Here is a 14,341-nt window from a genome sequence, read left to right as displayed (position 1 = left end):
CATATAATTACTGCTTGTAGCCCACAGTATAAGTGTATTTTATTAGGACTTAAAAACTGGTAACTTGAAAAGTACTTACCGGATTACGATGATCTTGGTGTCTAAATTCATATAAAAATCTGTGTTAATTTTATAAATTGGTGTTGGATTTCTTTATTGAGTGTGTGTATCTCGTTTCAATGCACTATATAGAGAGCCAGCTTCCTACAAGTTAATGGAGAAAATTATGTGCATATGCTTTGGACAAGGGATAATCGTTATGCCTTTACGACAAGATTTCCAAAATTGCAAGAAGAACCTGAGAAATGGTATAAAGAGGTTCATATAGCGACGATTATTTCGAAAATGATTTGGACTGATTTGGATATATTTTTCAAGATTGTTGTTCCTAGTGATTTATGTACAGAATGCAAGGTTGCTGTTGCTTTGGCCGACTGAAAATACTCAATTTAGGGGTGTTTAGGGGAGTATATGGTAGTAGTTAATGGGCTACTTACCACTGGGGTGACTACACCCACTAAGTGACCGATTCCTGTGGGGAGTGGGCATAACCCTGACACAGAATTCTCTATTTTTAACAAACCCAAGATGGTGAAAACCTTCTCTCTCTGTCCACTTTAGGTAGCCCACCTCAGGAGTGAGACTATCCTGTAAGTGAAACACGATTCCTGAATATCTAATCCCCCGCCTGCTCTGGTGCCAAATTGGCCCCAGGATAGGGGGTGGTGTTCCTCTGTTCTGGGGGAAGCCATACATACATGTCAAAGGTGGCAGAGGCTTTGAAGCCTCTGGTCTTGATATGTTTATTTCACTAGCCATGCTGCTGGAGGAGGTGTGATCACCATCTGCTGGATAGGCATTGTTCCTGGCCTCTGAGAGCATGGGCGCTCACCTGCAGGGAGTCATAAACTCTTCTGTGGGGGCAGGCTGGATGATACCAGTCACATAGCACACTAAGTGGGTGGTAGTTTTTCAGGGGCACATCTAAGGTGCGCTCTGGGTACATATAAATCCACTACTCATACAAGGTGTTTGATACCAATCATCAGTATTTTCAGTGAAGCCATTATGTAGCTGGGAAACTCATATGACAAGTAACCAGTGCATACCTTTAAAATGGCTTCCAGCTCACTTGCAATGTCTAGCAATGGAGCCCACAGCGGCATATCTGTTCAGGCAGATGTGCCCTTACATGTAATATAATGCACTCTGCATTAGGGCTCTAAGGCATGCGGTGCGGCTGACTTACATATAGTACATGCGGTGTACTTGGGCATTGCTCACAGTGAGTGGACAATGTCGTGTTTTCGGAATGGGTTGCACGATTTCACACATACTGCAATGGAAGACTGCATGCAATTTGTGTGTGGGTCCCTTAGGGTGGCATTATAAATGTGCAGCCCTTAGAGGCCTTCTTTAGTACCCATGCCCCAGATACCAGGGGCACCATTTACCAGGGACTTACAGGAGTGTTAAAGTCCTTATCAATTGGGTTACATTTCAGAATTTGTCTGGTTGTCTAGGGAAAGAGCACAGGCACTGAGGCCTGGTCAGCAGGAACACAGTGCAATACCAATCAACATCAGTACCAGAGCGCGAAATGTGTGGGTGACCATGTCAAAAAGTGGCACTTTCCTATTCAGTCCCCACACCCCCAAACGAAAGTGAATGAGACTAACCTTTCCCAAGAGAGTCTTCATTGTCTAAGTGGAAGAATCTGGAAAGGCCATCTGCATTGGCATGGTCAGTCCCAGGTCTGTGTTCCACTGTAAAGTCCATTGCCTGTAGGGATATGCACCTCTTCAACAGTTTGGGGTTTTCACCTTTCATTTGCACGAGCCATCTGAGGGTTGTGGTCGGTCTGAACAGTGAAGTGAAAACCAAACAGGTATGGCCTCAGCTTCTTCAGGGACATAACCACAGCGATGGTTTTTCTCTGTATGGCACTCCAATGCTGCTCTCTGAGGAGTAACCTTCTGCTAATAAAAGTAACAGGCTGGTCTTGGCCATCATCATTGGCTTGGGATAGGACCAAGCCTATTATGCTCAATGAAACTTCAATTTATCCCTCAAATCAATGCTGTTGTCAACAGAACCAATTTCTACATCTCCCTTAATTGAAAAAAATCCTCTCACTCCAACTCCTATGGAGTTTTGTCCCACCCTTTGTAACTCATGTCACAATGCTCTTCCTGTCTCTCTTTGGCTCCTACAGAGTTTTGCTCCATCCTTTCTAAATCATGCCAGGCTGGTCTTCCTGTCTCTTACTCTCTCTAGCTACTACGTTTTTTTGGTACACCCTTTGTAACACATGCCAAGCTGTTTGTCCAGTCTCTACCTCCTACAGATTTGTGTTGCTCCCATTGCAACTCACGTTAAGTTGCTCTACCTATCTCTCTCTAGCTCCTATGGAGTTTTGATCGTCTTATGGTAACTCGTGCTGCTTTTCCTGTCTGTGTCTACCGACTGAAGTAGATATACTAGTTTTGCATGCAGTGAACACCAGCAGAGCTTCTGCTCTAGCCTGTGGTGGTAGCTCACAGAGAGATGCCCACCCCATCTGTTGATGAGCCAGTAGGACTGCTGCTCCTGCCATGTATCTCGTGCGGTCATGGTATGCCAGTTTGTCTTTTGTTCCTACACTCTTTTGCATTTCCTCTCCGCAGCTTCAGGCTAGCAGCTGCTGTGGCTATCTATGTCTGTAGCATCTGTAGACCTGCTGTTCCTGCATGTTCCCACCTGTGTCTGTCACTCCTGCTGATCCGGAGTTACTATCAGGATCCATACCTCCAAATCAGTTGATGCAACTACGGCATTACGCTACATATGTACTGCCAGGGAATGGAACTTACTCAGGCTGGTCTTAGCCCCACTAAAGGCTGGCATTCAAAAATATCCTCACCAGTCTTTAAAGTGCAGGATCTCTGGGCAGTATGCACAGGCCATACTGCCGCAATGGTCTCATCTGCCTCTAGAAACTGGCCCTCCTCTATGTCCTAGCCAAGAATATTCAAACATCCTCTGGTCACTTGTTACATCAATGTTTCTTCAAGTGACTGTAGAACAAAGAAAGGACCTAGGCTGTCCATGGTGTGAAACCATACAACAGTTTTATCACTCAACTTCAATAAGAATAATGTTGCAGTCAGTCCAGGAATGTCCTAAAAAGAGGCTTTCCCATAGGTCTAACTTCAGCATGGGAGTGGCCAAAGAGTGCCAGGTCTAGGTTCATATTAGCATCAGGTAAGCACCGATGATCATGTTTTTTAGAACCTGTGTTGCCTTGCAATTCTTTCTTACTGTTCCAATGTTTGGAAGTGTCCTAGCTGATTTATACAACTTTATAAAACTCCTACATAAAATAACATCACAAGCAAAAGGATGATTCACACGAGGCACAGGCGGGAGGCTGTTTTTCATTGTCACACTATTGACTTGGGAGACACATGATATGGGAGCACCAAAAAGTAAACACAAGACGTAAATGTGTAACCTACAAGACGTCACAAGGCCCATGTCAGTCCGGCTTCAAGAGGATGGCACGGGTGCCTGAGATGATGTGTAGGATTTTGGTGTTTGTGAATTTGAGTGAATCCATGTCTAAGACCTCCAGATGTTTACCTGCATCTGGGACCATGTGTGTAAACTTCAGTCCCTTTAAACATTTTGATATGGATCTGGGTGTCATCTGCGTACAGCTGTTAGTTTGCATCCCCAAAACTCTTCTGTCCTTTGAATATATGTAGGAACTGAGTGAAGAGGAATGTGTGAGCGAGCAGTCACATTGTTACCTCTAGGTTTGGAGGAAATAGTTTCAATGGTTTGAGGGTCTTTGTTGCTCCTATCACAGATAGCTAAGAAAGTTTGCAGAAAATTAGAGAACATGTGATCCCAGGTGTGGAGGGGAGGTCAATGCTGGACAACTGATAATGTGATAAACTCATACAATGACACAAGCTCATTACAGAGAAGGTTGAGCGAAATGCCGTAACAATGTGCCTTGATCTCTCTGTGTCCAGGGACTAAGGATCAGTAATGAAACACTGTAGAGCTGGAAATGTTTTGTTGTTGTGTTCATTCAGAGGGGACGCGGACTAGCAGTACAGGCTGGCATGTCCAGTTTGAGGTAGACTTAAGTCTCAGTTGCATAAGATTGGCCCTCTTCTGCACTGCCTCATAGACCCTCATCTTTTGGCTGTCTACATAGTGCTGGTGCCATGTAATTTTTGCTTGAACTCATAATAATACATAGCAAAGAGGCCCTGTTTGCAGTATGCGAATGCGGCCACGGTGACCTGAGAGAAGAACCTTTGAGCAGGAGGATTGGTAGAGTTGGGGACCTCGACCTTACATTTCTACTGCTTCAGCCTTAGAGAGGACACTCAATCCCTGTTCACCAGTTCATGCCCTGCCAAGTACCAATTACACATGTTTATACTTCAGAGCCCAGCGTCTTACAAATCAGTCGTTCGCAGTTAGACTTACTCAGCAAGTACAGAGCTGCCACCTTATGGTGGTCTTCGGTCCTCATGAGAAGGCACTCCTCACAATCATGGTAGAACTCCATAGAAGTTTTTTTTTCTAGAAGAGAACAATTATTTTATGAGATCACAGACTTCAAATATGGAACACAACACAAACAACTACAGGCCCTGCTGCAATAAAGGTTTCCTGGTACACTTACTGAAATGTTCAGCATGCCAGTGCGTGACCCATGAAGGTGTAGTGGAGGTGATCCAAGCTTAATGTCACTGAATGTGGGACTGATGACACTGTTTCTAGAGAGCTCTGCTTGGTAAAGTGTTTGTACTTGGAGGACCCAGCTCAGTGTCAGTAAGCGTGGAGCCTGTGAAGGAGGGCTCAACTTGAGGTCAGTTACTCTGTGAGGTGTGAGGGTGTAGTAGTTAGTGTGGTGTCTCACTGAATGATACATGAAGGCTGTAGCACTGGGAGAACTCAACTTGCTGCCAGTAGATATGAGGCCCATTATGCTATAGAGCTCCACTTTGTGTCAGGGAATATGACATACAAGGTGCTTTGAAGGTTAATTGGCGTCAGTGAGTATGAGACCCATCATGTTTTGAGCTCAGTGAGTATGAGTATGAAACCCCTCATGCTAATAAAGCTAAATTTGTTGTCAGGGAATATGAAACCCAAGATGCTATAGAGTGTCAGTGAGAACCTAATGCATTAGAGCTCCCTTTTGTCAGTGAGCCTGCCTCGCATGATACACGAGGTACATGAGAGCTCAGAATGAGGTCAGTGTTCTGTTGTAGTGGAGACCGAAGTGTGATGTCAGCTAGAGAGAGGACATGAGAGCTCTGCTTGGGGTGAGTGAGTGAGGGACTCATGATACATTAGTGCTAGGGGCTCAGCTTGGGGTCAGGGAGAGAGGGGCTCGTGGTACTTTAGTACTGGAGGGCTCAGTTTGATGTCAGAAAATTAGTGGCTCATAATACTTAGTTCTGGAGCACTCGGTTTGATTTCAGTCAGTGAGAGGAGCATGATGCTTTAGGACTGGAGAGCTCAGCTTTGAGGACAGTGAGAGAGAAGCTCATGATGCGTTAGTACTGGAGGGTTCAGTTTGCTTTCAGTGACTGGGAGGCTTGGTATACCTTAGTACTGTAGGGTTCAGTTTGCTTTCAGTGAGTGAGAGGCGTGTTATACCTTAGTACTGGAGGGTTCACTTTACTTTCAGTGAGTGAGAGGCTCATGATACGTTAGTACTGTAGGGTTCAGTTTCCTTTCAGTGAGTGAGAGGCTCTTGATGCTGTAGTACTGAAGGGTTCAGTTTGCTTTCAGTGAGTGGAAGGATGGTGATACTTTAGTACTGGAGAGCTCAGCATTGGGGGCAGTGAGTGAGAGGCTTGTGATATGTTAGTACTGGAGGGTTCACTTTGCTTTCAGTGAGTGAGAGGCTCTTGATGCTGTAGTACAGAAGGGTTCAGTTTGCTTTCAGTGAGTGGAAGGATGGTGATACTTTAGTACTGGAGAGCTCAGCATTGGGGGCAGTGAGTGAGAGGCTCATGTGTAGTACTGGAGAGTTCAACATTGGGGAAGTGAGTGAGAGGCTTGTGATACGTTAGTACTGGAGGGTTCAGTTTGCTTTCAGTGTGTGAGAGGCTCATGATAAGTTAGTACTGTAGGGTTCAGTTTGCTTTCAGTGACTGGGAGGCTTGTTATACCTTAGTACTGTAGGGTTCAGTTTGCTTTCAGTGAGTGAGAGGCTTGTGATATGTTAGTACTGGAGGGTTCACTTTGCTTTCAGTGACTGGGAGGCGTGTTATACCTTAGTACTGGAGGGTTCACTTTGCTTTCAGTGAGTGAGAGGCTCGTGATACGTTAGTACTGGAGGGTTCAGTTTGCTTTCAGTGTGTGAGAGGCTCATGATAAGTTAGTACTGTAGGGTTCAGTTTCCTTTCAGTGAGTGAGAGGCTCTTGATGCTGTAGTACTGAAGGGTTCAGTTTGCTTTCAGTGAGTGGAAGGATGGTGATACTTTAGTACTGGAGAGCTCAGCATTGGGGGCAGTGAGTGAGAGGCTCATGTATAGTACTGGAGAGTTCAACATTGGGTAAGTGAGTGAGAGGCTTGTGATACCTTAGTACTGGAGGGTTCACTTTGCTTTCAGTGAGTGGGAGGCTCATGATACGTTAGTACTGGAGGGTTCAGTTTGCTTTCAGTGTGTGAGAGGCTCGTGATATGTTAGTACTGGAGGGTTCAGTTTGCTTTCAGTGTGTGAGAGGCTCTTGATGCTGTAGTACTGTAGGGTTCAGTTTGCTTTCAGTGACTGGGAGGCTTGTTATACCTTAATAATCCACATTTGTAAAGCGCGAACAATTACCCGTAAGGGTCTCTAGGCACTGTGGGCCGTGGTGAAGATTAGGCAAGCTATTGCCCATAGTCACATGGTGCTGGGTTAATCTGCCGCCGGCGCCGGGGATCGAACCGTGATCCCCAGATTCCGGAGTCAGTTGCCCTGGCCACGGCGCCACACCTCTTCCCTTAGGACCTTAGTACTGGAGGGTTCACTTTACTTTCAGTGAGTGAGAGGCTTGTGATATGTTAGTACTGGAGGGTTCACTTTGCTTTCAGTGAGTGAGAGGCTTGTGATATGTTAGTACTGGAGGGTTCACTTTGCTTTCAGTGAGTGAGAGGCTTGTGATATATTAGTACTGGAGAGTTAAGTTTGCTTTCAGTGACTGGGAGGCGTGTTATACCTTAGTACTGGAGGGTTCACTTTGCTTTCAGTGACTCAGAGGCTTGTTAAACCTTAGTACTGTAGGGTTCAGTTTGCTTTCAGTGACTGGGAGGCTTGTTATACCTTGTACTGTAGGGTTCACTTTGCTTTCAGTGAGTGAGAGGCTCTTGATGCTGTAGTACTGGAGGAGTCAGTTTGCTTTCAGTTTTCGAGAGGTTTATGATGCGTTAGTGCTGTAGGGTTCACTTTGCTTTCAGGGAGTGAGAGGCTCTTGATATGTTAGTACTGGAGGGTTCACTTTGCTTTCAGGGAGTGAGAGGCTCTTGATGCTGTAGTACTGCAGGGTTCACTTTGCTTTCAGCGTGTGAGAGGCTAATGATACTTTAGTACTGGAGAGTTCAACATTGGGGACAGTGAGTGAGAGGCTTGTGATATGTTAGTACTGTAGGGTTCAGTTTGCTTTCAGTGAGTGAGAGGCTTGTGATATGTAAGTACTGGAGGGTTCACTTTGCTTTCAGTGAGTGAGAGCCTTGTGATATGTTAGTACTGGAGGGTTCAGTTTGCTTTCAGTGTGTGAGAGGCTCATTATAAGTTAGTACTGTAGGGTTCAGTTTGCTTTCAGTGACTGGGAGGCGTGTTATACCTTAGTACTGGAGGGTTCCCTTCGCTTTCAGTGACTCAGAGGCTTGTGATACATTAGTACTGGAGGGTTCAGTTTGCTTTCAGTGAGTGAGAGGCTCGTGATATGTTAGTACTGTAGGGTTCAGTTTGCTTTCAGTGACTGGGAGGCGTGTTACACCTTAGTACTGGAGGGTTCACTTTGTTTTCAGTGAGTGAGAGGGTCGTGATACATTAGTACTGGAGGGTTCAGTTTGCTTTCGGTGTGTGAGAGGCTCATGATAAGTTAGTACTGTAGGGTTCAGTTTGCTTTCAGTGAGTGAGAGGCTCTTGATGCTGTAGTACTGGAGGGTTCCGTTTGCTTTCAGTGTGTGAGAGGCTCGTGATATGTTAGTACTGGAGGGTTCACTTTGCTTTCAGTGAGTGAGAGGCTCTTGATGCTGTAGTACTGGAGGGTTCCGTTTGCTTTCAGTGTGTGAGAGGCTCGTGATATGTTAGTACTGGAGGGTTCACTTTGCTTTCAGTGAGTGAGAGGTTTGTGATACGTTAGTACTGGAGGGTCCAGTTTGCTTTCAGTGTATGAGAGGCTCGTGATATGTTAGTACTGGAGGGTTTACTTTGCTTTCAGTGAGTGAGAGGCTCGTGATACGTTAGTACTGTAGGGTACAGTCTGCTTTCAGTGACTGGGAGGCTTGTTATACCTTAGTACTGGAGGGTTCAGTTTGCTTTCAGTGACTGGGAGGCTTGTTATATCTTAATAATCCACATTTGTAAAGTGCGAACAATTACCCGTAAGGGTCTCTAAGCGCTGGGGGCCGTGGGGAAGATTAGGCAAGCTATTGCCCATAGTCACATGGTGCTGGGTTAATCTGCCGCCGGCGCCGGGGATTGAACCATTATCCCCAGATTCCGGAGTCAGTCGCCCTGGCCGCGGCGCCACACCTCTTCCCTTAGTACCTTAGTACTGGAGGGTTCACTTTGCTTTCAGTGAGTGAGAAGCTCGTGATATGTTAGTACCGGAGGGTGCACTTTGCTTTCAGTGAGTGAGAGGCTCATGATACGTTAGTACTGGAGGGTTCACTTTGCTTTCAGTGTATGAGAGGCTTGTGATATGTTGGTACTGGAGGGTTCAGTTTGCCTTCAGTGTATGAGAGGCTGTTGATGCTGTAGTACTGGAGGGTTCAGTTTGCTTTCAGTGACTGGGAGGCTTGTTATACCTTAATAATCCACATTTGTAAAGCACGAACAATCACCCGTAAGGGTCTCTAGGCGCTGGGGGCTGTCGGGAAGATGAAGCAAGCTATTGCCCAGAGTCACATGGTGCTGGGCTAATCTGCCGCCGGGGATCGAACCGTGATCCCCAGATTCGGAGACAGTCGCCCTGGCCGCAGCACCACACCTCTTCCCTTAGTACCTTAGTACTGGAGGGTTCACTTAGCTTTCAGTGAGTGAGAAGCTTGGTATATGTTAGTACTGGAGGGTTCACTTTGTTTTCAGTGAGTGAGAGGCTCATGATATGTTAGTACTGGAGGGTTCAGTTTGCTTTCAGTGACTGGCAGGCTTGTTATACCTTAGTACTGTAGGGTTCACTTTGCTTTCAGTGAGTGAGAGGCTCGTGAAGCTGTAGTACTGGAGGGTTCACTTTGCTTTCAGTGAGTGAGAGGCTCATGATACGTTAGTACTGGAGGGTTCAGTTTTCTTTCAGTGAGTGAGAGGCTCGTGAAGCTGTAGTACTGGAGGGTTCACTTTGTTTTCAGTGAGTGAGAGGCTCATGATATGTTAGTACTGGAGGGTTCAGTTTGCTTTCAGTGAGTGAGAGGCTTGTGATACCTTAGTACTGGAGGGTTCACTTTGCTTTCAGTGAGTGAGAGGCTCGTGAAGCTGTAGTACTGGAGGGTTCACTTTGTTTTCAGTGAGTGAGAGGCTCATGATATGTTAGTACTGGAGGGTACAGTTTGCTTTCAGTGAGTGAGAGGCTTGTGATATGTTAGTACTGGAGGGTTCACTTTGCTTTCAGTGAGTGAGAGGCTCGTGATATGTTAGTACTGGAAGGTTCACTTTGATTTCAGTGTATGAGAGGCTTGTGATATATTAGTACTGGAGGGTTCAGTTTGCTTTCTGTGACTGGGAGGCTTGTTATACCGTAGTACTGGAGGGTTCACTTTGCTTTCAGTGAGTGAGAGGCTTGTGATATGTTAGTACTGGAGGGTTCACTTTGCTTTCAGTGAGTGAGAGGCTTGTGATATGTTAGTACTGGAGGGTTCACTTTGCTTTCAGTGATTGAGAGGCTCTTGATGCTGTAGTACTGTAGGGTTCAGTTTGCTTTCAGTGACTGGCAGGCTTGGTATACCTTAGTACTGTAGGGTTCACTTTGCTTTCAGTGAGTGAGAGGCTTGTGATGCTGTAGTACTGGAGGGTTCACTTTGCTTTCAGTGAGTGAGTGGCTCATGATACGTTAGTACTGGAGGGTTCAGTTTTCTTTCAGTGTTCGAGAGGTTTATGATGCGTTAGTACTGTAGGGTTCACTTTGCTTTCAGTGAGTGAGAGGCCCTTGATGCTGTAGTACTGGAGGGGTCAGTTAGCTTTCAGTGAGTGAGAGTCTCACGATACTGTAGTACTGGAGAGTTCAACATTGGGGACAGTGAGTGAGAGGCTCTTGATGCTGTAGTACTGCAGGGTTCACTTTGCTTTCAGTGAGTGAGAGGCTCATGATACTTTAGTACTAGATGGTTCAGCCTGGGGCTATGAAGGATGAAGCAAATGTGAGCGCTGGAGAAAGAGCCGTGTGATGTTCATGTGTTTGTACTACTGCACAGTGTAGCCTGATGTTAGTGACCATAGAACCCATGAATTTGTGTCTCTGTGAGATCTCTTGGTGTTAGCAAGTGTGGGGCCCAGGAGGGTGCAGTCTAGGGTTCTAAACCTGGTATCCATGCATGTGGGCCCCATGAAGCAGAAGTTCTGGAAGATCCCTGCCTGATTGTGGCATCAGTGAGTGTGGGACTAATTTAGCTGCAGTTCTAGCACTTCTCATCAAGATCTGGATGCGGTGCCAGGACATTCTGTAGATCATTGCAATAATGAAGTGCTCACCTTTTCCAGTGATAATGGTATGTCCTTTAATCTCCACGTCTTCCTCTGGACAGCTAAAACTGCATTAAATAAAGAGGAAAAGAACACTTTAGGCCACTTCCAAGCAACCCACAGCCACATCATAGTGCTCTTACGTTTGATGAGTGCCAAACTTGCTCCACCTGTTGTTGGGATTGGAAGCAGCTGTTTCAGATGCCTTCTAAAATGTGCCCCTCTGATAGTTTAAAAAACTTTTAACACTCAATGACATCTTGAATATACTTTGTGGTTTACAAGCTGCTTTTTAGTGGGATGTTGACGTTATTATCCAAAAAGCTAAAAGGACACTGCAGTTTGCTACTTATAAGTCCCCCTGTGGTCTTGAGATTGCTCATTTAATTTGTAGGTGCAACAGTGGCCTCTTGACACTGACCTCAAGAAAGAGAGAAGACAGAATACAGAAGAACTGCACAGCAGAGCAGAAGAGATTATCACTGGATGAGCCTGGTTTTAAGGGCTTCTCTGAAAGGATGGGAATGCTCCAAGTTATTCTATGTGGAAGCGTGGCGTGGTGTGCTTTGGAAAGGAGAGGAGGAGATTAAAAAAGGAATGAAGGTTTTTGATAGAAATGGATTGTGGTTTGATGAATAATGGACCGCGCTCGTAAAGAGTTTGGGGAACAACTGACATGGATACTGGAAGCCAGTGCAGGCTGATGTGAAGTGGCTGCTTCCTCTTAGACCCCACACTTTGGGAATGTGAGTGAGCTTGTTGGAAGTATTGGAAAAAGTTAGAAAAGTGCCCTCTGTAGTCACTGCAGTTCTCTTAGTCCTTAGATTCTCTTAATTTTCCCATGAAGCCTCATCGGATAACGCAAAACTGTCAACATTGCACAGAGGGGCGAAAAAGTGGATGGTGTCAGTGGAAATGCATGAGCAGTAGCGGCAGGTTAAGGAGGGTTTCTCAGTTCTACCACTAGGGAGCACACATTCTCTCAGCATCTCATGGCTGGAGATGCCAGATTCAATGTTACAGGTAGTATTTCCACATAATTAGACTTTATGTTGTTGTTGTCTTCCTCCGCTCATTCAAATGTATGGACTCCTGGGCTTGAACCGATTGTGACAGTGGCCCCCGGAGATATCAACTGAACAGAAATTGACACTGGCATTTGTGAACACTCTGATGATTGGCAGAAACCAGACAGACAGTAGAGGGACCTTCAGCAGTACCTAGTGTGGTCAGCAGTGTGTAACGTAGGACCCCGAATCCCCCGCAATCTGGGAGGCCCCCAGCACAGTACCCTGGCCTGAGAGCTCCTGATTAAGTACGGAGGGGACCCCTCCACTTAACTTGCATGGGGGCCCGCTCAAGTTTCGTTACACCACGGTGAGTCCGCTGTAAGACTGGAACTAAGCAGTCAGAAAGTGTTTCATGTGAGAGTTACTCTGTTTCTAATCACTCTCAATCAATCTCTGTCGTCAGGATGGAAATCCTCAATAGCCAACATTTAAAATGTTACTCTATACTCTGTTGCCACTGATATAGTCCACCCCACACATCATGTGACCGAAACTCCAGCAATTGGGGTGGAGAGATACAGTTCAGAGGCTCCACAGCTCAGGTTTACATAGCGCAAACAAGGCTGGTCTTCTGAAAGATACCAATGCTGGAGAACTCTAGTTACTCTTGCGTAACATTGTCTTCACTGGCATTACATCTTGTACAGAGTCACATGCTTGATTTAAAAAAGTAGTAAAAAGAAACAACAATGGAAAATGAGAATTAGGCACGCCTTAAGCAAAAGGTTGTGAAGGGATGCTGTTTGGCTGCAATCTTTGCTCTAGCCTTTACATCTAGACACAAATGCTTAGTATGGGAATGTGTTGTCCTCCAGGTCACTACCCTGCAGATATCTTTCAAAGGCGTTTGGTGAAGCGAGGGGTTTTTGAGACAAACCCTGGTAGACTGAGTTCTGACCCCGCCAGGAAATGGTGTGCCCACTTGGGTGTAGGCTGAAGCGATACAGCAAACAATCCATCGTGCCAATCCTGCTTTGAGGATAGCTATGCCTATGATAGCTTACCCATATGAGATGAAGAGCTGGTTGAACTGACTCACCTAAGTAATTTCAACCATCTTTTAATGTCCAGGCAGTGTAATAACCTTTCAATTCACAGTAGATGTCTGCAGGAAACAATGGGCTAGATCTATGTTTAGTTTAGAAGAAAGGAGGGAGGTTCTGTAGGAATATGCCTTTGATTGGTCCTTAGAACTACGTTGTCCTTAACAGAAACTTAGAAAAAAATATTTGCTGGAGAAACTGGTATCTCACTAATTCTATCCCGCCTTTGTGTGAAGAGGCTGCTTGACAATGAACATCTCTAAGTCCTTTACAGCCTTCTTTGGTCTTCTTCAATTCTGGGATCAGGGAACAGCTGAGGGTTTTCATTTTGAAGAGGAAAGGAGTGGCTGCAGGTACTGCAGATGCTGGAATGGTGGACAGTAGCATTGAGGGTTGGAAGCCAAAGATGCAGAAGAAAGATGAAGTGCCCATGAAGCTGTGAAAAGAACTGTTGCACGCAAAGTCCACCAATTGTGAGATCAAGCTTCGCCGTTATTTATGATGATTTATCAAGATCATCTTGTAGTTTAATCATGTCCTGAGCCATAGTCCAGAGGGATCCATGCCCAACATGTATGGTGCCTGGCAAATCGTTGAGTTGGATTGAAGGAGATGGTTTCACTGAGAGTCCCGTCCCTTTCACCCATTCTCAGACAACCGGCTCTCATAGTAATAGCACAACCTAAAAAGAAGAATAGGCAAAAGGGGGAAGGGAGACAGACACGTAAGCCAGTCCTCTGCATGAGAAGGTTCAGTCACAAAGTCTTCCACCACTAAACCTTCAGAATTAGTAGAGGGACAGGAAAAGAAGGAGCCCAAGATTAGTACAAGAGACAAGGTACAGCAGCAAATCAGTGGAATGGCAATGTAAGCAACTTACCAAACTGCAAGGTGCGTAATGCTATGATGGACACTTGATCCAATGTGGAAATAGCAGTATGCCAAGGAGTGGTAAACCAGAGGCTTGATGGTGCAGCACCCAGCACAAACACAGAAACAGAGAAGCAGGTACTGAATAGCTAACAAGGGAACCAGATGGAACAGAGGAGAGATAAAACAAGAAAGGTGGAGAAACAGAGAGCCACGCGACACACTCTTTAGTGGCAGAAAAGCCATACAGCTAAGTTATTCACTTTCGGGCACTTAACTATAGAACTGAAGGGTTTGATTGTCAACCCGGAAGTGAAGACCCACCCTGGAAGTGAGCAAATCCCCATCAGCTAGTGATCTAGGTTTTCCTTTCCATCCTCCATGGCCCACTTCTCCATAGTCTTCAACTCCAACCCCTGATTAGCGAAGGATATAGAGAATGTTACCCAGACCGCTC

At 45.6% G+C, this 14,341-nt stretch overlaps 1 protein-coding gene across 1 annotated transcript in view; it reads right to left on the bottom strand.

Moving 5' to 3' along the window:
• Positions 1–14,341, bottom strand: part of LOC146869735 (uncharacterized) — a 144,211-nt gene that overhangs the window by 56,120 nt on the left and 73,750 nt on the right. Inside the window, exons 8-9 of the mRNA XM_085613809.1 lie at positions 10,911–10,969; positions 4,486–4,581 (exon numbers count right to left, since the gene is read on the bottom strand). Of these exons, the coding sequence (XP_085469935.1) occupies positions 4,486–4,581; positions 10,911–10,969 (155 nt within the window). The remainder of the gene's footprint in view (positions 1–4,485; positions 4,582–10,910; positions 10,970–14,341) is intronic.

This window comes from Triturus cristatus, chromosome 1_1 (genome assembly GCF_964204655.1).
Source record: "Triturus cristatus chromosome 1_1, aTriCri1.1, whole genome shotgun sequence".
Taxonomy (NCBI): domain Eukaryota; kingdom Metazoa; phylum Chordata; class Amphibia; order Caudata; family Salamandridae; genus Triturus; species Triturus cristatus.
The sequence above is the reverse complement of the archived record's forward strand: the minus strand, read 5'-3'. Positions and strand labels throughout refer to the sequence as shown.